The following is a 21,978-nucleotide window of genomic DNA, read 5'->3' on the forward strand; positions in this document are numbered from 1 at the left end:
CATTCATCATAGTCAGATACCCTTGGTTCAAATCACACATGTTACATGTGGCTCAGATCTCCTCAGCCTACTCTAAATTGCCAAGGACCGCACACTTCAGCCCAGAACGTACCAATTGCTACTTGCCTCCATCTAAGTCCCATTGAGTTCTCCTCACTGGATATCCCTGGCTAACTTTGGGAAGCAAATTTCTCCATTTTCCGCTTCAACCTTATGTCATCTCTTCTCGTGGCTGCAAAAGGTCCACCAGATTCATCCAACAACAGCTTGTCTTCTCAGGTCAGCATCGAACAAGCAAACACAACGAGGTGATCCATTGACCACTAATTTGTCGCTTTTTTCTTCTTTGTCGCTTTTCACCACTTTGTCAAAATTTTCTACTTTGCCAAATTTCACAACCTTGTCAAATTTCACTGCTTTGCCAAATTTCTTTGTTTCATAACCTCCAGCCTGCTCACCAAGTGCCCTACAATCACAAACTACACATCAGCCATAATCAATCGTTACCACAGCATTTCTCGACGCGTCTATGAATCCTAAGACATGCTTAGGCACCTGTTTCTTTTGTTTCCACGAAGACGGCCAAACGCCCGTTTGTTGCTTACAAAGCCGGTGGTTGCAAAAGCCCATGGTTTTTTCCGCGAACTTTCCGAAGGTCCATCCAGAAAGAACCCACAAGAAGCCTTACAAGACAGAAATCAAATGAATACCCATTCAATTGCAAGTCGACAATTTCCCTAGTCAATCTAATAATTTCACTTCTTGGTCTACGTATGTCTCCCATTTGTCCATTTGGGTGTCCTGTCAGCCGTACCCTCTATCTTAACTACGCTCTCAACCTTCTTTCAATTGCGCATCAAGCTTCTTCTGCACTATGCACTTGCCTTGCGTCTCGAAGCAACCATACGAGTATATAAGCACACCCATTTTCCATCTTTGCCTTCGTCTTCAATTAAATTTTTTTCGTCTTTTGTCATGCCCCTCAAGTTTAAAGCTCTTAGATACAACAACAACAGCACCCCCATCACTCTTAAGGAAACCCAATTTGCCGATGTGGAGGAGTTGCCTACAGGCTATAAGGTGCCTGACAAGAAGGTGTTGGTTAGGGTCCACTATGCTGCGTTGAACCCAATTGACTTTTTGTTGAAAAATGCCGCCACGTGCTGGATTTTCCGTGGGGAAAGAGGTTTTGCCTCCGACTACTCTGGTGAGGTTGTGGCTTTGGGTGCTGAGGCCGCTAAGGAGACCGGCCTCAAGGTTGGCGACAGGGTCAATGGCTTGAACCAGATCCCTTTTGGCAACGGCACTGCGGCCCAGTACACTTTGGTAGATCCATTTTCTGAGGCTGGGTGCTCGATCAGAAAAACCCCTGATAGTCTCCCCTTGGACCAGGCGGCATCTTATCCTTTGGTGCTTGGAACTGCCCAGTCTTTCTTCAATGAGGTCGACAAGAAGAACGCCTTGAAAAAGGTGTTGATCATTGGTGCAGGTACTTCGGTGGGAAGGTACACTGTGCAGCTTGCAAAGAAGGTGTACAACGTTGGCGAGGTGGTGGTTACATGTTCAGGCAAGTCGGCAGACTTGATCACCAGTTTGGGCGCCGACAAGATCATCGACTACACAAAGCACAAGTCGATTTTGCAGCCTGTTTTGGAGCTGGTGAAGGAATCGGGTAAATTCGATGCAATTTTCGATTGCGCCGGTAACTCGGACTTGTTCCCTGAGATCCTCAACATCATCCAAGATAAAGCCCACCACGGATATTACGGCTCAATTGCCGGCGACAGCAAGCTCAAGTACGGCTCAGACTCCTTGACGGGTCTTTTTATAAGCAATTTAAACGGTGGCATCAGACTCCTCGCCTCCCGGTTGGGTTACTACAAATACAACTATCATCTCGTCAAGCTTCATTCGGGTGAAAAGTGGGCCGACAAGGCCATCAAGTACCAGAGCGAGTTGGGAATTGTCAATTCCATCGACAGCGAGTGGCCTGCTGACGAGTATCAGAAGGCGTTGGATCGTCTTGCTTCCAACCGCGCCAGCGGTAAGGTGTTGATCAAGTTTGCTGATTAGTATGGCTTTGGTGCCGTGTAAATTTCCTTGTTGATAAAGATTATGTTTATTCTAATGCCATGACTAATTTTCAGAATTATATTTCGTAAATCATTGTTCGTAGCTCGTGACGGACTCTTCCTTCTTGCTCTTTTATTTATTCTTTCTTTGCCTTGTTTTGGTGTTATGTGTCAACCTCTTCGAGTTGGCTCTCGTGGGCTTTGAGCTCTTCAATCATCATGAAAAGATCCCATCTTTTGGTGATGTCACGCTCAAGACATCCTTCGACCATGTCATATAACCACGAGAACTCCTCCTTGTCACACTGCTCCCATTCCTGCTTGAGCTCTGCAATCTCCTTCTGCCGCTCCACATCAACAAACGAGTTGTTCCTAATACTCTCATCTTCTTCCTCGAACAACCATGCCATCAAACAGGCTTGCTTGAGCTCAGTCTTGTCATACTTACCTGCGCTGATAATAGCACGCAAACGGGGTTCAAACGGATGCTGGAATGGAAGCTTGCCGACAATCATTGTGAATAAAACAACACCCAAAGCCCAAATGTCAGCAGAGGGTCCCAATGGCGGGGGCTGTGGCTCGAGAAGCTCGGGAGAAGCGTAGGGCAATGATCCAATGTGAGAATGAGGTAAGTCGGACTCAATGTTGGATGACAAGTGTTGGTCTCTGACCTTGAACTCGTGGAAGTCAGATAACGAGGTTTTGGAGCTTGTAGGAGTCAAGTCCAAGGATTGAAGTGAAGGCCCGTGTGGTCTGTGGAAATGCAGAATGCCGATCTTGCTATCGTCAGAGAACAAGTTTCTTAAGCTAGGTGAGTCGCTCCCTGGATATGGCTTTCTAATATGAGTAGCCGAGCTTTTGGATCTAAGCATTGCCGTACTGTCGTCCACATCACGTCTCGACAGCTTCCTGCTAAGTCTTGGAGCAAAAACTCTGGACATGCCAAAGTCGCACAATACAATACGCACATTTTCGGTGTCCAGATCGTCAATAAGAACATTCTCTAGTTTTAAGTCGCCGTGGACAATGCCCAACTCCTGATGCATGTAGAGCAAAGCTTCCACAATTTGCCTGGTGAACTGTGCAGCGTCGTAGAGTCGCCTTCGTTGACGTTGAAGCAGAAATCCAACAGGCCCTGAAGTGTTATTGATACCTTCGTTGAACACACCCCAGCGAGAGACAACCTCAAAGAGAGTGCCACCTGAAATCCTGTTGGTGAGACAGAATATAGTATCTTCTGTTTCTGTATGATCAAGAAGTGGTAACAATGCCGGGTGATTAAATTGGCGCCAGATTTCGATTTCTTTTTTAAAAACCTGAAGAACCTTTGGATTATGCACAGACTTGCTCCTCCCCTTCGGTGAGTTTGCACCACCATCACATTCACGGACTGATTTCACTGTTTTGATCGCCTTCACATCACCATCCTTGGAGAAACATTCTCTAATGGTGCCCCAGGCGCCGAACCCAATCACTCTACCCAACTCGTAGCCAAGCACCATGGCACCCTTCTCGTCGACATTGACTTTTGGCGGCTTATCGAGCTTTCGTAAATCTGCCGACAGCGAAAGTGCCAACAACCTGCCTGCGACAGTGTTGCCATTGGTAGTGCTATTTCGCCTAGATCTCCGAAGGCTGCCACCGCTAGATCCAACGATTGGTGTACCGTCTGAGCGATGGGTTCTGCTCAGAGTCAGACAGGATCGTTCAGCTAGCTGGTTCTTGACGTAGAGCAGGAACTGCGAGTAGTCTATGGATTCGGAAAACAGTTTCACGACTTTTTTCCTCTGTGAGTAGGGGAGCTCTGTGAAGTTGTGTGGCAAAGAAGCAAGGATCGACTCGTAGTTAATTTCGTTGGGCTCCTCCTTGATCACGTCTGTAGGGCCAATGGCCCCTGACGTTGGACTGGGGGAGCTCTTATGCTTTTTCACAGGCTTGCTCAAGCTGGCCTCCTCTGGATGTTTCCCGAGGGCCAGCGGGTTCCTGAACTGGATCGGTTGGGGTGCCACCTGGGCATGCAACTTTTTCAAGTCCAAATAGGAGTGTTCTCTGGAAGCTTGGGTCAGATGGTGACCCAGATGGTTTCCCAGATGGGTTCTTGATGCAGAAGGGTTCCACGACTGCACCACGTCGGCAAAATCCAATCCGGGAATGTATTCGTCCTCGAGCCCGCCCAACATGCCCGCATCCATCTGCTGTTCGTAGGATCTAGTGTAGAGCTGGCCAAGCAGGTCTTTGTGCCGCAGCGGCGACGACCTCGTGGATGGTTTCAGGCGGAACACGTCATCATCAAAAAGACGATGCCCCGTTTCGCTGTCGAAGTTGTTGAATTCCGTCTCAGAGTATGTTCTGGTGAGGCGGTAGTTTCTGTCGCCGCCCAGAGGGCTCCTCAGGAGCTTTTCGTTGGGTTCATTTTTGGTTGAATCTTCTGCAAAGTAGGCCTCGTGCCGCGAGCGTCTTGCAACATCGTCGCCCGCCACCGGCTGAGGGAACGCCGGCTCAAGGGTGGAAATCAGCACCCGGGGCAGCGATTTGAGCGGGATATCCATGTGCTGTGCACGAGGATTATAGACAGTTGTTGATTGTGGAGGTGCAAATCACGTGCAGCACAATTCAGACAACTAGCAAGCGTTCGACGGTAGCAGAAATCTGGGCTTGATGGTGGAAAGTAGTAGTGGCCTGAGGTGACGATGATGATGATGATGAAGATTAAGCCTGCCCACCTTTTTTTACTCGTGGGACCGCCGGCCTGTGTGCAGGAGGCGAGCGAGTCACTATGGGGAACTTTTTTTTTGTGTGGAGCAAACGAATACGAGGAGGAGAATGGGCAAGGGGGAGGCAGGGGTTTTACGTCATGGGAGGGGACGAACAAGGGAACTAGTAGTGGTTTTGAAATTTTGTCGATGCTCGATTGAGTTTGACTTTTTGTCTCCAGGCACCGCATACTGGCCACAATTATTGGCTGCTCGCTTATGGAGATTGAGTTAAGGCAGGTGCGAGGAGTAAGATAAATTGGACCAAGTTGGTGAGGATCGATACAATTGGCAAAATTTGCAATTGGGTGTTTGTTGATGATTTTGATTTGATTTTTTCATTCTATAATTTCTGATGACAATTTCCGATTACTTCTTTTGTAAGGCGGCAGTGGCGCTTATCTGTAGATTTTGCAACCATTTCTGGGGTAAGTGCAATTATCAGGGAGGGCGAAGACATCCAGCGACATGACTTCGCTTCATTGTCCATGACGTAATAGAATATTTGGAAACCCCTACAGTGAGATCGTCATATTGTACATTGTAGGAGGCAAAGGCCACCTTATAATACATAGCATACGTAATACTCTTCAAGCCAGATGCGACAAGATCAACGGATTCAAAAACGCCTCACATAGTAGTTGCGACGCCGTGGGCCGCTTGTCGTAGTCAATCTCAAACGTCTTGGTTAAAAAATCCTTGCCCTCGGCAGTACACCACTCGGGCACTTGCGGCTGGGTGTGGGTCCCGATCTTGAAGATCGCTTGCATCTGACTGAAGCTGGGGAACGGATGCTTCCCCGTAAACATCTCTACAACCAAACACCCTACAGACCATATATCTGCCTTCTTCGTGTAAGCCGTTTGCTTCACCACTTCGGGCGCCATCCAGTACACCGACCCTTGCAAAGATGCACGACGAGCCTGCTTATTTCCTTCTCTGTCTTCTGAAGAGTCCACTTTTTTTGAGATGCCAAAGTCACTGATTTTCACTGTGCCTTTGATATCAATGAGAATGTTTGCTCCCTTGATGTCTCTATGGATGATGTCCACGCTGTGGAGGTAGCTAAGTCCCACAAGCACTTGTCTCACAAAATTTCGAATTAAGGGTTCCTCGAACGGGCCATACAGCTGTAACATCAGCTGCACACTGCCACCGGGAACGTACTCGAGGAAAATGTTGAGAAAGCTACCTTCAGAAGAAGAGCCATAATAACGCACAATATTCTCATGGTTAAGTTCCTTCAACAAGGTCATCTCATGGTGCAACGCCTCAATCATCGACCGCTGCAGATCATTATGTCTGGCTGCACCAGTCGGTATAGGAACCTGCTTCACGGCCATGAGTTCGCCAGTCATCGGATCCATGCCCAACACAACAGTGCCAAAGGAACCCAGCCCAATGCGGGCTCCTTGCACCCACTTCCTGCCAGGAACAAATGGATGCACATCGTATCCGTCGTTGCCAATCTCCGCGTAGTAATCCAAGCAATCGTCCGTATTCTCGTCGTCCGAATCGATGCTGAAAAGCTCGATCCTCGAGTATCGGTTGTTATTTGTAGTATACAGCGCCGCCACAGAAAACCTGTGTTTGCTTGACTCCGTTTGACGAGTGATCATCAGCTGGCCGTCTTCGGCCATACTGTCGCCGCCCCTGCTACCCAAGGATATCGTATCCTGAGGGTTTGTCGCCTCGTCTATCACGCTAACGTTGTTCACCATCATATCGCCAATGGTTTTATTATTGCGAGGCCTCCGTTCTGAAGAGGTCATCGAGACTCTTCCCAGCTTCCCCAGAAATATCAGCAGACTTGTAGGGACCCTGAAGCGACGCAGAAGCCGCATGCTGTAACGTACAGAGTTGCGAACGGTCGTTTCCAAATCCTCCTGGGGGGTCTGGGGAAAGTACTCGCCGAGATTGGACGAGATCAATTCGGATGGAGGCCGCTGGCCAAAAAATTTCCGCATTTGTGGTGCTTGCGGTTTTCTACCCGCCATTCTCTGCAAGATCCGAAGCGACTGCTCTGCTGCTGTCAGGGTGGGCTGCTCACCCTTTGGCGTAAGCATAATTCTATGTTTTTCTGTTCTGTCCGGGGCAAAACAGGTGGTGACAAATTCCACGTCGTGTAGACTGGCAATCTTGGCGCCTCCAGGCCCCGTGGTATGAATATACGTATCGTAGTCAGTGTCTTTGCCCTTGACGCCTAGCGTTTTGAGGGCTTTTCTCTTAATCAGCTGCGTGTTAAAGCAGCCTTCAATGTTCACCTTCTTCATTGAGCCATCGGGCAATATGAAAGTCACCGTCCTCCCTGAAGACCCATGAGAGTTTGAATTCGAATTCAGATGAGACTCAGACTTTGAGTGCGACCGGCTAAGCGAACTTCTCGTGCCCAAGAACGTCGAGTCGTCATTTGCTGAAGACATCATGCTCCCGTTCGTTTCACCTCCTGAACCTGTCAATTGTGCAAGTTCACTTTGCACTTGTCGCTGGAGTTCTTGCACATTCACGCTGTGTTGGAGCCTCTCCTTGTTCAAGTTGGAAATGGCAACTTCAAGCCGTAGTTTGTCGCCTAGTTTGGTAATCCCAAGCTCTTTTAGTGCTTCGCTGTCGAGTTCAGGCACCAAGTCCAACGTAATGCCGTTTTCGATGAATGTGCCTAAATATTGCAGACACTTGCACTTTTGAAGCCACCCCTGGAGGTCACTGAATTCCATGATGATTGAGTGAAATTATGGGGCAATTAATTTTTGAAAATTTGTGGTGAAGGGATCGAATTGCAAAGGAATGGTGAGGTATAAGGAGCGTAATGAAGGACACTGGTTAGAGGGAAGTATGTAGGGCGACTTGAGGTTCTGTAGATGTAGGCAATGTTGACGCGACTTTGGAAAGGCACAAGGGGAGGAGGATGGAGAGCTTAAACAAGAAAAAAAAAAAAAAAAAAAAAAAAAAGAAAACTAAAAAAAAAGAATGCCAATTTTCTAGCCTCTAAAAATTGTCAGTAAGTCATGATAATTCATGAAAAGAAACCTGTGTCTGTCTATGTGTTGCAAGTGTGAAACGTTAGAGATGGCTGCGAAATCCCTTCACATGAGCGTAGATGCTCACTCACTCGCAATATCCATCACAGCCAATATTGAATTGTTATGGGCAAGCAGTTCATCGACTTGTCAAGTCTAGAAGGGGCTGCAGCTCCTAAAAGGAGTTTGAACATCCTTGTCCTTGATTTTTGTGATCCTGAGTACCTTGCGGCTCGTCGTTGAAGATAATGAAAGACGAGGCTAGACTTTCTTCTTAACGAGACACGTCAAAAAAACGACCAGATTTTGGTCTGACCGGAGTTTATCACGCTCCATAGGGCTTTGTATATCTGGGGCCTCGAACGGGTGTCCCTTGGTGATTGTCTGGCCTTGGAATGCTGCTCTGTGCGTTTTAGTGCTCGCCACAAGTTGCCGCATTTGTTCTCGCTTCGCAGCCATCAGCTAGCCTTGGAACAGATATCTAAGTATTGGCCCAAACCTTGATCTTAATGAATAGATGGCGGGACTTGAAATAGTTTTGAGCTGGATTATTGCAGGAAGTACGCGTCAGGAGAGTGGAATCCGATTCCCCCGCCTACTCCTTGAAGTTGACGACTTTCCCTTGGTCAACGATCCGTTGCTTGTCAATGATCGTATCAGGATCAGACTCAGTTCTCTTCCACAGCTTGATGCTGCCTTCGTTCTCGTCCAACTCATAAATTCTCATTCTCCTCACATACCCGCCGTAGCCTCCGTAACCACCAAGGCCCACACCCCCACCGTAGCAGAGCCACATCTGCGACTCGTACTTCTCGTCGCCTTTGTTGTGTGTGTCCAAGAGACAATAGTCATTGCAATGGTCGTGCCCCACGGTTGCAACTTGCACGTTGGCTCGGGCGAAATGCGTCCTCATGTCACTGTTGTAGTTGGGAGCAGTGATTCCTTCTCTGTGTTCACCAATGAAAGGTTGGTCAAGGTTGCGATACTCAGGGATCGGGATATGAAAAAACGCCATTGCGAGCGGCTTCTCCTTCACCATCTGCTCCCTCATGAGACCCGACTCGTTCTCGAGCCACCACATCTGGCTGTCCTTGAACCAATCGTATCCAGGCGTAACCTTTGGATTTTTTGAATATCCATGGGAGTCTAAAAAGTAGAATGCTGCCACGCCCTTTTTCAGAAACTTGCTGCTCCTCACAAGTATGCCGTAGTTACCGTACCCATCCACTTCCTCGGGCCCAAGTGCAGACATCGAGTAGGGCAAGTACGTTGAGAGGAACATCATATCTTCTCGGGAATAGATCAGCTTGTCGTCGTGATTGCCCATCACCATAGCGTATGGGATTTTGCGAGCCACGAGGGGCGTGACAGCTTTAAAGAGAGCAGTATCTGGGTCAGGCGCCTCTTCTCCCCACACTTGGTCACCAGTGAGGACCACAAAATCGGGCTTCTCGATGTCGAGCACCCTTTCAATAAATTTGACGGTCCTTGGATCGGCCTCGCAATCTGGCTCATCTGGAACAGGGTCCCGGCACTTCCCCACGCCAGTGGAGAAATGAGTATCGGCGATCTGGAGCACCTTGAATTTGCCACTCTTGTTGAAACGCAATTCCTGGATCTGCTTGTGTCTATAATCGGTCTGTCGTGTATGGAACACTAATCTTGGTTCCATGCCTTTGCGGCCACCAACATGTAGAGGTTGCTTAAGCACAGTAGCACCTTCAAAGGGCACCACAGCATCAGGCCCAAAAACCACATCTATGTTAACTACTGCCTGCTTGCCAACTGGCCCATACTTAACCCATAAACCATGGCTGAGTTTCTTCCATTTGGCTTTCTTGAGTTGTTCGGGTTTTGGAATGAGGTAATAACCTTGAAGCGACTTGTACGACAGCTCCCTCGTTCTCTTCACAGGGCCATCTCTTTCAGCTTCATTCTCGTCGCTTTTTTCATCCTCTTTCTGGTCCACCTTGTCATCGTTCAGTATTTGCTCCTCCTTCGCTTTCGCCTCCTTCTCCGTCTCCTTCTCCTTCTCCTTCTCCTTCTCCTTCTCGGTCTCGGCCCGTAAATCTTCCGCCTGGCTTTCCTGCTCGTGCTTCAACCGCAAGATCTCATCCAAATCAACCTTCCCATCCAACTTTTCCCCTTTATTGGCTTCCTCAAGCGCAGCACGGTCCTCCTCATCGAATATCCTCGACTTGTGTATATCCTTGAGCACTCTCTCTGGAATAAGAGCTTTTGCATTATTCTTGATTTTCCCATCCACCTCTGGATCACTCACAGCAAAGTCCACAATCACATCATGCGGGTGTGTCTTCAAGTAGTCTTTCCCAACAAACTTCGCTGCCAAGTACTGTTTATGCAACCACGAGGAACCAAGCATGAGGTCTTTCGGCACCGCCGCCCAGAATCCGTTCAGATGCAAGTCTCCCATTTCTCCCTTTGTCTCATCCTTCACAACCTCCCGCGGCTTCGTCAGCTTGATCTTCAACACCTGCTCTATGGAAACGTCCACCACATACGGTTGCCAGCTCTGGTCCTGGCCAAACCTCCATGGCTTGTGGATGTCCAAGAACGACACAGAAAAGATATTGTTATCATTGGCCAACACAAGCAAAAGCACCACCAACATAAGCACAACGCCCACGTTCACGATATTTCGAACCCACCGCTTTGGTAAGTTGACCATCTTGAAGGTAGTTGGAGGAAGTTGGTGATAGTAGGTTGAGTTGGGTGCGTAACTTCGCGCGTAGATAAGGAAGGAGTAGAGAGGGAGAGGTAAGGTTGTGGAAGGATCCCAAAGCAAGTGCGGCATATTTAAATGGGAGATTTCAAAGATCCCTGATTTGTTGATTCGAGGAGCTTTTCAAGTGTCTTTGAGGAATACTGTCATTTTCTAGTTGTGATGGTGCTGTCGACTGGTACCCTCTGTTTAAGCCTCACGTGGCTGCAAAATATGGAATATGGACGCAACAAGATCATTAAAGTGCAAGCAGAAGAGGACAAAAAGGGCAAAGAGGGCATCAGGGCCCTTATAAGGAATAAGTGCTCGGTGTTAGCAGATCTTGTAGTCGCTTGAAGATGACAACCGTCACAAATTTATTCCTTAGTTGATGCAATTGAGCGCTGTTTTTGAAGAACTATATAGGCTAATAAGGTCCGTAGCTAAAAGTTCTCTTACTCCAGATAAATTGACGAGCGAAAGAGCTTTCTGGCGCGATGGATTAGGGATACATGGGCCATTGGATGTCTCGAGAGAGGCTCTATATGGTGCACTAGGATGTCCACCACAATGATAGCTCCAACAGAATAAACGCTTTGGAGTGAAATCAGAGACAATATCCAACGGCAAAAGTCTGCCGGACACAGTGGAGGGGACCACGGCAGTAAGGTGATACCCCAGATTTCCGTAGTTCAGCCTGCATATAAGGGAGGGTGTGGGTAGTGATAGTGATATGCCCAAGGTCAACTGCAGCCAAAGAAAAAGTGAAAAAGAGTATTTTTCTCTTTGAGAATCCCAAAACCTCATCAAACACGTCTTCAACAATCCAAAGCATCGGAAGTGTACAAGATGAATAAAGCTAATAGCACGTGACGCGGATCACGTGCGTGCATCATCATGAAACACACCATGGCAGCTGTGTACATCAACAAGCTTTGACTCCCAAAGAGCCCTTTCACTCAATCGAAATCATCCAGAGAATCTTAAGCTCAACCCATTGACTGCCCACCTGGCGTGTGCTCGAAGAACATCTCTTGTCACATTGCGACCATGCACCCACAGTACCCCCACAAACACTAACACATGAAGTCTACCCGCCCCGGTCAACTTTCAGCCTTCAATTCGTATCAATATCCTTAAATCAACGTCGTAGAATCCAACCAAAACCTCACCCCCTCTCCTGCACCAAAACTGCTCGCACCATCTACCGTGTGCCTTTAAATTATCATACATTCCTATACACTGGCCACCAAGGGCCCAGCAGCAGACCATTTTTGCAGCCTCCAGTAATCACTCCTTATCATTGCCCTTTTCAGCCTTCTCTCTCTGCTCAGCAGCCGCTTTTCTCTCCTCAGCCAATTTCGCCTCTCTCTCCCTCGCCTCTGGCTCCACCTCCGGAAAAGTGTTGGGATCAGGCACCGGTTTCTGGTTATGGTCAAGAATCCGGTGGTGAGGCTTGTTTACTCTGGACAAGGGCACCTGTTTGCCGCCAATGTTGACGAGAATATCGTTTGGGTTTTGTTCGGCCATGTACACTAAAGTGAAGAAGATGGCAAAAGAAAGAAAGAGTATATTGAAGGGAGAGATCATGGCACTTGCAGGATGAGGGAAGTATTGGGGCCAAGGAGGCAAAGAGCGCACCAGGCTTGCTGTGAGTGAGGGCGGATTGCGGGTTGTCTGCAGGACAATATGTTTTCCGGATGTTATCGAAATCAGGCACGTTTCAAAGAAAGTTGGTGATTTGGAGGTGGCAGAGAAAATTGAGGTGGTGGTGGCTGATGCAACTTTTTTTTTGTATTTTTTTAATATTGGTGGAGTATTTGGATTGGGGTGCTGGAGCTGTGGAGGGAATGAATAGGGCCTCGTGCAGCGGTTGCAAATGGCTGCGAATTTTGCCTCCAGGCAGATTCGAAGGCGGTGATATCTGAAGAAGAGGCGGAGGATTTGAAGAGTTTTGATGATGAAGATCGGTTTCGAATTTGATGATTCTGAAACTGAATTTTCGGGGCATTAGTTTGCATTGTTTTGCACAGGTAGTATGATGCTGAAAAGAGAATTGAAAGCATGCCCGTGAGCTGGACTCAGGTCTTTGATGCCTCAAACAAATGGAGTGGACCGAGGTGTATGAGGAAGACACATTTTGGACTTTATGTGCCTCTTCTCTGCCTTTTGTACATACATCTAGTCCACCCCTAAATGTATCTGAATTGATGATACTTGACACCAAGTACCGAATTCTGTGCTCTTCCTGCTTATGTTAAGTATTATTAAATTTGGGCATGAAATATGTTTATTGTATTGGATCGATGGCGGGATAGCACCAGCCCTGTCTTTTCAATGGTATGGTTACCAAACTTGTTCACGTAAACGTAGATAAGCATAAAATTACCTTTTGGTATGTCTCATTGTGCTTGTGAAGACTTCAGAGACCGGTGGAAGAGAACCTTTTGAGGAATATCGAGTAACTCGGATTTAGAGACTCTCTTGCAAAAGTACAAATTTTGAGAGAAGTTGTGCAGTTCTGATCTGACCTCCTTCGGCTTCGAATCTTCTATTGAGCCTGAATCGAAGCTATAGATTTAGATGAGTGGTGGAAGCTTAATTAAACAGTTCTAAACTTCTTTGGGTGATCTGTTATCACCCTATTGGGGGAATGACGGGGATTGGAGCCCTTATAGTCATTTAGGTAGGGCCAGTTCTATTACTGCTATCACTTGTAGTCTAACTGCTTAAGCTGTTGTTAAATTAGGCAATGAAAATATGGTAATGAAAGATAAATTTACTGACAGAGTTGATAGCTAGGAAATTTAACGATTTAGACATGCCCTATTTGGAGAGTTGGACCTACCTGAACTTACCCATCTTCAACGACTTTCCATTGTCTTGTTAAAAAATAGTGCCGCTTAGTTTTCACCAGACATTCGGACTTCCAATACACAAAATTACTTTTTTTTTCTTCCATTCAACAGGTGTTAAATTGGTGACAAAAGCCGTCTTAAAGTTACAAAAAACTCTACTACGAAAGTCCTCTCTCTAATAGCCCTCTCCAGAAAACAATGTTAAATCAATGTGCCCTCGGCTCAACAAAAGAATTAGTTCAAAGCTCATTATACCCAAAAAAAGAACTACCCGCTTTAGGCTACTTTTTTTTTAGTTATGTAGATACCAGGGTAGTCTTCTGGACCATTCTTGGTCAGATGCGTGTATGTATCAGTGCGCTATGCCAAAGGGACTAGAAATCACTTTCCAGCCAGATCAAGAAGGAAGCCTCCTTGTATATAATCACTCAAACGAACTCTGACTATACCAAATTCTTCGTTTGCCTTAGTCAAACACGCCCACAGATATTCCAACCCACTTACTTCAAACAGTCTCTCGACATTTACAAGCAAACGCTACAAACGCGGTGTACATCAACTTACATTAACCAACGCTAGAAATTCCCAATGGAATCGTTTCTTCAGTGGGACCCTGCTCAGGTGCTGTCGTACATTAAGGGCCACATTGGGCAAGACGTGAGCTCGCTTTTCATCGACAATAACATTGACGGCCTGCTTCTTCCTTACATCACCAGCGAGCACTTGCGAGAATTGGGCATTGAGCCGCTAGCAACGAGACTCAAAATCAAGAAGGCCATTCACCTGCTTATTGCTGGCCAGCAGAATTCCAATCATACCAGTCTGGGGACCCCAGGGGCTACTTCTACAGTGACTACTCCAGGGACCCTTTCCGTGTCCACGAACTTCAACAATCATACACCTACAGTATCCTCGTTTGGGCTTCTCAATAACCAGGTCTCACTTGAAGCAATCACCCTATGTCAGATTCTAGTCCAGGATGTTTTCAAGAAAACCACTCAGGCAATGGCTGCAGCACCCCTTCTGACAACCCCTGGCTCGGCTGTACTGACCAGCGGCTCTCTTTTGGGATCCGCTCTGACCTCTACAGACGATATTCGTAAACTCAATGAGAATTTCATTAAGCTCAAAGCTGACTTGAACCCGGTGATTCGTCTTATAAAGGATTCGAAGCCACTTCCTACGCCTACGCTAGATCCTGGGATTGCTAGTGCTCCTCTGCCCACGCTGCTGACAAACTCGAGGGACCATGAGCAGCAAGAATTATCTGGCGAGCATCCGCAGTTAGAGAATCTTGTCCATTCTTTATCCGCCCATTCTATCAACACGAATCTTCAGGACAATAGCCACCAGCACCCTCCCAGCCCCACGCAGTCCAGACGCCTTTCCTCTGGTTCCGTTCTCTCGATGGGCGTTGGCAAAATCACTGACTTGAGCGGGAAGCTGAGTCTGTCACATCGTTTGTTTAGTAAGGCTCGCTTAATCGACTCTCGCCTGGCAGCAGGTAGCCCCATGGAGGATCGATTACTGCCTCGAGATGTGGATGAAATCAAAAGAATTGAGGCGGTAAAGCCAAGAAGAAGCCTGTCTTCAGTCCTCAGTCCTACCTCCCACTACTTCCACGGTAATCACTCGAGTCACCTCAAGCCCACGCCGGGCCTGAATGTACTGACGCCTCTGGCACTGGCACTGGCACTGTCTCAAAGCACGCAACCGCTCAAACAGCTCAAGGCGTCTTCAGACGACACATGTCTCAAGGTTCTCCAGCAGGCGATGAAGAGACACCACATCCCTCGAAACCACTGGAGCAAGTACGTGTTAGTGATTTGCTACGGAGACAAGGAGAGAATCTTGAAACTCACAGAAAAACCAGTGATTGTGTTTAAAGAGCTACAAGAGCACGGTAAGAACCCAGCGATAATGCTCAGAGAGTTGGCGCCAGCTGAGCCCGACGGCAGTGACAAGTACGAGGATTCCCGTATTCAAGACGAGATTCCTGGTGGAACGCTATAGTCTAAGCTGCTTCAACGCCTTCCCGCAAGACCAACAATTGATCCTAAGCCGCCATGTGGCGTTGGTGTCATTGATACCTTCTTATCTTAATAGTACGCACGGCGAACCGGGCCCATACACGCTGACGCTACCCCTCGATTGAAATCAAGCGTTCGCCTCATTGAAGTCAGTGTTTTTCAGATCGAAGAATTTCTCGATTGAAGTGATACGTCAACGAAATGTCACCTGTTCCCTGTAACAACGCTCACTTGGCGCCTAATTGAAGCCTCATCGAATCGTTGGCTGTCAGTTCCGTTTCCACCCTAAATATAGTGCCTTGCATGACTGTGAATTGCAACACCAGGGGGCCGTTGGGGAATGATCCGCATGTGGAGAAGACATTGCACTTTTTCCTGCAAGCCAGCCAGTTGTCGGCCTACATCTCCCCGTAAGGTCCGTATCCGCCGAACATTAGACGCAATTGACCAATGATCTCTCGCTGCATGATTCACAAAGCAACGGAAAAAAAGCGAGAATCGAATTGTGGTCTCAATCGTCACCGAGAAGTCAATTGGTCCTGCCTTTTGATTTGATGATAACGAACCCCTTGTTTCGGGTTTTGCATAGCGCGAAAATCGTTCCTTAGCCGTACATCATCATTAAGCCACTCCCCACGGCTGAGCCATGTCAATTACGAGTTCTTACAAAATTAGACATTCTGGTTTCCTAATTGGGCTTCAAGTCATGGTAATTAGATGTGTCAGCGAGGAATTCCTTGGCCAGCGGCGCTAAACGAATGGACAATCTCAGAAAATCTTATTTTGCAACTGTCTCCAATTGCGCCGCACGAAGCCCAAGGTTTATAAGAAGGATGGACTTCCCCCATTTGAGCTAATGCACCAAATATGAAGCTCTTTTTCTGGCTAGCACCTGCGTTAGCATTACTTCAGTTGGACTTTGTCGTCCACCGTGGGAATTCCATCAATGACAGGGGCATTGATCGGAAACCTCTCGTGAAGAAGGACTCCTTTGAGATCAAGGTAGAAAATGAGCGCTTGTTCTACCTTACCCTGTTGGAGATAGGGTCGCTGAAGCAAAAAGTCGAAGTTTTGGTAGATACGGGATCCTCGGATCTCTGGGTTCCTGCGAACAACTGTTCAGGGTCTGCTCTGTACTCGTATCGGAAGAGATCGATGGGGGACCAGCAGCAGCAACACGGAAGACGCAGAGTGTTGGATTATCTTGATGCCTCAGTGGGTGATAAATCGGAATTGAATCATAAAGAAGCTTCTCCAGCGAGTCATAAACAAGTGGATGCTGTGGTCGACAGGGTGCCGGTGCCAACTACCGGGGTGGAAAAGGTGTCTAAAGAGGGAAAAGATGGTGTTCAGCGGTACTACTACACCACGTACACGTACTCGTACTACTACTACACCAACTACTATACCAATTACGGTACTTATGACTATACCTCCTACTACACCAATTACTACAACAGCTACACCCAGTACTTGACAAATTACTACCTGAGGTATAGCGACTACTACCTGAGGTACAGTACTTACTACACCGGTTACTACTCTAATTACTACAAAACTTATCATTCTGGCGAGCTTCCTACAGCATCACGGAGCGATGCTTCTGCCTGCACTAAGTACGGCACGTACGAGACAGGCAAGTCAGAAAACGTCAAAGTAAACGAGACCTTGGGCCTATTCCAAATCAGTTACTCGGATGGCTCTTATGCGTACGGTGAATACGTCACTGATGACGTTACCATTGACGGAAAAATGGTTAAGGGCCTAAATTTTGCTGTATGCGATTTGACAGACTCAGAGATCGGTGTGCTTGGAATTGGGCTTCCGGCATTGCAGGGATCGTACTTTTTGGGAGTCACTGATGAATCTTTCTCGAATCAGTACGAAAATCTTCCCATGCTCCTTAAGCTGCAAGGAATTATCAAGAAAAATCTCTACTCTGTGGCCTTGGGAAAGAACAATGCACTGGAAGGGTCGATTGTGTTCGGTGGTGTTGATCACTCCAAGTATAGTGGCACGCTTCAGAGAGTGAAGATATTGAATCGGTACGAAAAAATTGGGGAGAAGAACCCCGTGTATCTTGAAATTGCCTTGACTTCCATCACTGGCAAGAACCTTGCTGTGAACTACAGGACCACGGTTTTGCTCGACACGGGCGCTACCAACAACTACTTGCCGGCTCCATACCTCAGGAGGATCGGTAAGCACTTGAGAGGAACGGAAGACGATGATGGGTATTGGGAGGTCGACTGTGACCTTTTGGACCTGGATGAGGAAATCGTTTTTGGGTTTAGTGGAGCAAACATCTCTGTACCCGTCAAAGATTTGATTGTGCAATCTGTCTCGGGTAGGTACTGCTATTTGGGTATTTTTGAAGATAATAAGACACCAAGTTTGGGTGATAGTTTCCTCCGTAACGCATACGTGGTGTATGACTTGGACAACTACGAAATCGCATTGGCGCAGGCATCTGATGGGTCGGGAGAAGCAGATATTGAAGAAGTGACCGGCGATATTCCGGGTGCTCTGAAAGCGCAATACTACGATTTTACATCTGTGAGTGAACAGTTCCAGTACACAAAGCTGGGCTCGAAATCTAAATTGGTCGTCTTTACCGAGCTGTTTAGTGATCCTGTTCCAGAAGCCACCCCACTCACCACTGATGATAGTTGGAGTGCTGAATCGAATTCCGATTTTGAATACTCATCCATCATCAGTGCTACTGGTGATTTGCCGGAGGGTCTCAATTCTTACTCTGGATTGGGCAATATGACGGCTAGTTTCACTGCGATTTCTGAGCATGGCCCTGATGGCTCCTCTTTCACTATGGGGGACAACCCTCCTACCAATGGAGACCCCAAGAGTCTGTCTCTGTCCAAAGGCGACGCCAACAAGGTTGCAATTCAGGGTCCCCTCTACATAGTACTTGCCCTTCTTACTGCTCTCCTGCTTATTTAGGCTATGTAAAATGAATTCCATTTACAGGACATCGTACTTCTTCAATGCTACAGAGTACTGGTTGCGAAAAGTGCAAGAGAAACAAGTAGGGCTTCAGCCCTGGAGCGAACGTGACGTGAATGATCTGCACACTAACGGCGGTCGCGGCGAAACACATACTATCAAAGTATCTCACTCTGTTGGTGAGCTCTCACATAAAAGAGACGCACACAAATTGTGGGTCACGTGCATGGCTCGCAGCGCTGGGGGACGCTAAAAATTTTGCAGAAAAAACTCCTTCATTTCCCTTCCCATATCTTCAAGACCCTAAAGCACAATGCCTCCAAAATTCGACCCTACTGAAGTGAAGTTCTTGTACCTTAGAGCCGTCGGTGGTGAAGTGGGTGCCTCGTCTGCTTTGGCCCCAAAGATCGGTCCTCTCGGTTTGTCTCCAAAGAAGGTGGGTGAGGACATTGCTAAGGCCACCAAGGACTTCAAAGGTATCAAGGTCACCGTCCAGTTGAGAATCCAGAACAGACAGGCCACCGCCTCTGTGGTTCCATCTGCTTCCTCTCTCGTGATCACCGCTCTTAAGGAGCCACCAAGAGACAGAAAGAAGGACAAGAACGTGAAGCACAGCGGTAACATTCCTCTCGACCAGATCTTCGAGATTGCCAGACAAATGAGAGAGAAGTCTTTCGGTAAGACTTTGGCTTCTGTCACCAAGGAGATCTTGGGTACTGCTCAGTCTGTTGGGTGCCGTGTTGACTACAAGAACCCTCACGACATCATTGAGGCTATCAACGCTGGTGAGATTGATGTTCCAGAGAACTAAGTGTAATACATAGGGTAATATATTTACGTCGAAATAAGACCTTAGACCCCCGCTCGCCGTGTGGAGCTGTTGGTCCGGGTGGATGATAGATGTAGTTAAGAAGTTTTTGCTTGCGAAATCAGCGGTCAACTACCGACAAATTTGTATGAAGCCTGGTTAACGCTATCGTTGTCTCTGGTGTTTTGTACTTATAATTTAATGCAATTACTTTTTCGTCACGAAGAGCATCTACGAAATTGGACACTTCTCGAATCCTAATAAAGAAGCCTAGAAAACCAAGCCAAGGGACCTCTTTCAGCATTAAACTAGAAGATCATAATTTTTGTAGCGTCAACGGGTCTTGAGATTCTGGTCAATTTGACTCAACGAGAGGTGAAGATCTCTGGTCACACATCTTTTTCGAAGCAATAGGCGTATTGCAACCATGGATCACAAGAGACATGAATTCATGGATAATCACACCTTGATTTATTAGTCAGCGGGAGAAAATAGTGAAGCAGCTATTACTCGTATAGAAGTCACTGCTATCTAAGTGCAATAAAATCAATCGGTTTGGAGAACCAAAAAAAAAAAAATTACTTAACCGTAGCTTTATGCCAGGACTAACATTTGAGACATCAATGCACAGGGATGACTGCCTTTCTTATCTTCGAATACATGTTGCTGTCACCACAGCCAAATATAGCCGTTATATCATCAGTTGATTTCGAGAAAGATAGTCACATTTTGTCATCAAGATTCGTCTCAGTTCAATCATACACAGACACTCTAATACTAGAAAGTCAAAAAATTCCATTTGGTTTCATGATTGACAATGAGCAAGCCTTTTATCACCAAGCTCTCTCCTAGTAATGTTATGACAATCTCAACCAGGATAGAATCAATCACGGCAGTGGCATTCACAGTCTGGTAAATGACTGCGAAAAGTTCCCACTAGCGTAGCTCTCCGCTAAATTCTCAAATAGCTTGTGAAATCTCAAGCAAAAGAGAAGAAAATATATATATATACATATAAACCTCGTCAGTCAAAGCCTCCTAAATTACTTCTTCTCGACGCATCCCATCTGCTAAGATCCCCTAACTCCCACTTCACCTAGCAGTTCGTCTTTTGCAGCCACTTTATACCCTCGCACATGCTCCCATTACTCCCACATCACACCCATAAAACACCAATAAATACAGCCAGATGCCTCTTTTCAACCATATTCAACCATCAGAGTCTCTTTTTAGGGCTGAACCTCAACCTCAACGCTCAATTGGGTTTCGGCTCTCCTCGGCATTTCCCCCATCTTCCCCACTGTATGGACCTGCCTCACGTGCGCTAGACCGCACTAGGCGCTTCTTGTATTTACTCTATTCCACAATATTATCAACAACCATTTTCTCCACCGATTAGCCCCTACACCTTGGAATAGGGACATTGGTCGGATTTTCTTTCACGTATCTTTAGCTTCCATATCAATACTCCACTTTATTCATGTCGGACCCCATCGGTATGTGCACACTTACCTAGACTCTTTCATCCCCTACTAACCCCAGATCGTGTATTTGTCAAGGCGATAACAACCATTAGAGCGCTATCGTCTCGCTCCAACTACGGCACGTTGCCCAGGCCGCCTGCTGAAAACAGAGTCAAGCTCTACGGGCTCTATAAACAGGCCACAGAGGGGAATGTTGTGGGAATCATGGCAAGACCCCAGGGCCATACGCTCGAAGACGAAGGAGCAAAGAAGAAGTGGGACGCGTGGAAGCGTGAGGAGGGCCTATCGAGGACAGAAGCCAAAAGACAGTACATTTCTTATCTCATTGAGACAATGAGAGTGTATGCCAGTGGGACAGCCGAGGCTCGGGAGTTGCTAACCGAATTAGAGTACTTGTGGGACCAGATCAAAGACGTGGAGTTCTCGGATGACGACGATGCAGACAACAGCAGGAGGTTTCAGAGTGCAGTGTCGCTGTTGCCGCACGGCGGATCAGAATACCCTGTCAATCGGTTCATTTCCAAGCTGCCTGATTTGTCCCAGGCGGACCAGTCGGATCGGTTTTCGTCTGGCACGCCGTGGCCCATTGGCGGGAGCACGTACCTGGCGCTGGTGTCGAACCAGCAGTACCGCAGCAACTTGGAGCAGATTTACTCGCATTCTACAAGAAACACCCAGCTTCTGTTAAACGACTACGTGCAGCAGCAGCGCAACAAAGGCGCCCAATCGGTATACCTGATGCCAGGGAGACGGGCTCTAGCCAATGCTGGCACCGGCGGGAGCGTCCGTGGCGCGGACAGCGGTAAGGTGCCTGAGGCTGCGCTTGAGGATTTCCGTACATGGCAAGGTGAGATCAACACAGTAGTGAATAAGCTCTCGAAGGAGTATTTGGGGCGCAAAAGTAGGGGCAGAGGGAGTGCTGCGTACTCGCTGTCAGATCTGGATCTGGAGCTGGAACTCGACCCCAAGGAAAGACTCAAGAAGAAAGTGAGACATGTGCTCAAGATCGTGGGGATCCAGGCGTTGCATTTTCTCAAAAACTTTGCCATCAGCGTTGTGGCCTTGCTTTTCCTCGTGTGGTGCATCAAGCGGAATGTGGTTGTTCAGCTGACTATTGTGAAGCAGCAGCTTGACTCGACGCGGCGCAAAAAGGAGCTTGTGGTGAACATGGTTGTCAACACCGACGAAAACAAGTGGTTTGTGCGTATGCTCTCGTTCATCAATAGCTTTGTGGGCTTTGTGTAACAGATCAACGGCACATCTTCGCGTTGTA

The 21,978-nt window shown here is 47.4% G+C and overlaps 9 protein-coding genes across 9 annotated transcripts; 5 read left to right on the forward strand and 4 right to left on the reverse strand. All coding sequences in view use genetic code 12, as the record gives it.

Moving 5' to 3' along the window:
* Positions 1–975: 975 nt before the first annotated feature.
* Positions 976–2,073, forward strand: YIM1 (Yim1p; the record flags this gene model as incomplete). The annotated part of the gene is made up of 1 exon (XM_029037345.2): positions 976–2,073. The coding sequence occupies one exon, from the start codon at positions 976–978 to the stop codon at positions 2,071–2,073; it is 1,098 nt and encodes a 365-aa protein (XP_028888401.1).
* Positions 2,074–2,236: 163 nt separating this feature from the next.
* CJI96_0004117 (protein kinase NNK1) lies at positions 2,237–4,621 on the reverse strand (the record flags this gene model as incomplete). Its single annotated transcript, XM_029037346.2, has 1 exon — positions 2,237–4,621. One exon carries the CDS (start codon positions 4,619–4,621, stop codon positions 2,237–2,239), a length of 2,385 nt encoding a protein of 794 aa, XP_028888402.2.
* Positions 4,622–5,415: 794 nt separating this feature from the next.
* STE11 (mitogen-activated protein kinase kinase kinase STE11) lies at positions 5,416–7,539 on the reverse strand (the record flags this gene model as incomplete). Its single annotated transcript, XM_029037347.2, has 1 exon — positions 5,416–7,539. The coding sequence occupies one exon, from the start codon at positions 7,537–7,539 to the stop codon at positions 5,416–5,418; it is 2,124 nt and encodes a 707-aa protein (XP_028888403.1).
* An 898-nt stretch (positions 7,540–8,437) lies between these two features.
* CJI96_0004119 (phosphoprotein phosphatase) lies at positions 8,438–10,531 on the reverse strand (the record flags this gene model as incomplete). The annotated part of the gene is made up of 1 exon (XM_029037348.2): positions 8,438–10,531. The coding sequence occupies one exon, from the start codon at positions 10,529–10,531 to the stop codon at positions 8,438–8,440; it is 2,094 nt and encodes a 697-aa protein (XP_028888404.2).
* A 1,323-nt stretch (positions 10,532–11,854) lies between these two features.
* On the reverse strand, positions 11,855–12,154 carry ASR3 (Asr3p; the record flags this gene model as incomplete). The annotated part of the gene is made up of 1 exon (XM_029037349.2): positions 11,855–12,154. One exon carries the CDS (start codon positions 12,152–12,154, stop codon positions 11,855–11,857), a length of 300 nt encoding a protein of 99 aa, XP_028888405.2.
* Positions 12,155–14,010: 1,856 nt separating this feature from the next.
* On the forward strand, positions 14,011–15,435 carry STE50 (Ste50p; the record flags this gene model as incomplete). The annotated part of the gene is made up of 1 exon (XM_029037350.2): positions 14,011–15,435. One exon carries the CDS (start codon positions 14,011–14,013, stop codon positions 15,433–15,435), a length of 1,425 nt encoding a protein of 474 aa, XP_028888406.2.
* An 884-nt stretch (positions 15,436–16,319) lies between these two features.
* On the forward strand, positions 16,320–18,410 carry CJI96_0004122 (uncharacterized protein; the record flags this gene model as incomplete). Its single annotated transcript, XM_029037351.2, has 1 exon — positions 16,320–18,410. The coding sequence occupies one exon, from the start codon at positions 16,320–16,322 to the stop codon at positions 18,408–18,410; it is 2,091 nt and encodes a 696-aa protein (XP_028888407.2).
* A 316-nt stretch (positions 18,411–18,726) lies between these two features.
* Positions 18,727–19,224, forward strand: RPL12 (60S ribosomal protein uL11; the record flags this gene model as incomplete). Its single annotated transcript, XM_029037352.1, has 1 exon — positions 18,727–19,224. The coding sequence occupies one exon, from the start codon at positions 18,727–18,729 to the stop codon at positions 19,222–19,224; it is 498 nt and encodes a 165-aa protein (XP_028888408.1).
* A 1,477-nt stretch (positions 19,225–20,701) lies between these two features.
* On the forward strand, positions 20,702–21,950 carry CJI96_0004124 (uncharacterized protein; the record flags this gene model as incomplete). The annotated part of the gene is made up of 2 exons (XM_029037353.1): positions 20,702–20,717; positions 20,764–21,950. 2 exons carry the CDS (start codon positions 20,702–20,704, stop codon positions 21,948–21,950), a joined length of 1,203 nt encoding a protein of 400 aa, XP_028888409.1.
* Between the last annotated feature and the right edge of the window lie 28 nt (positions 21,951–21,978).

Source organism: Candidozyma auris, chromosome 4, assembly GCF_003013715.1.
Source record: "Candidozyma auris chromosome 4, complete sequence".
NCBI classification, from domain to species: Eukaryota; Fungi; Ascomycota; class Pichiomycetes; order Serinales; family Metschnikowiaceae; genus Candidozyma; species Candidozyma auris.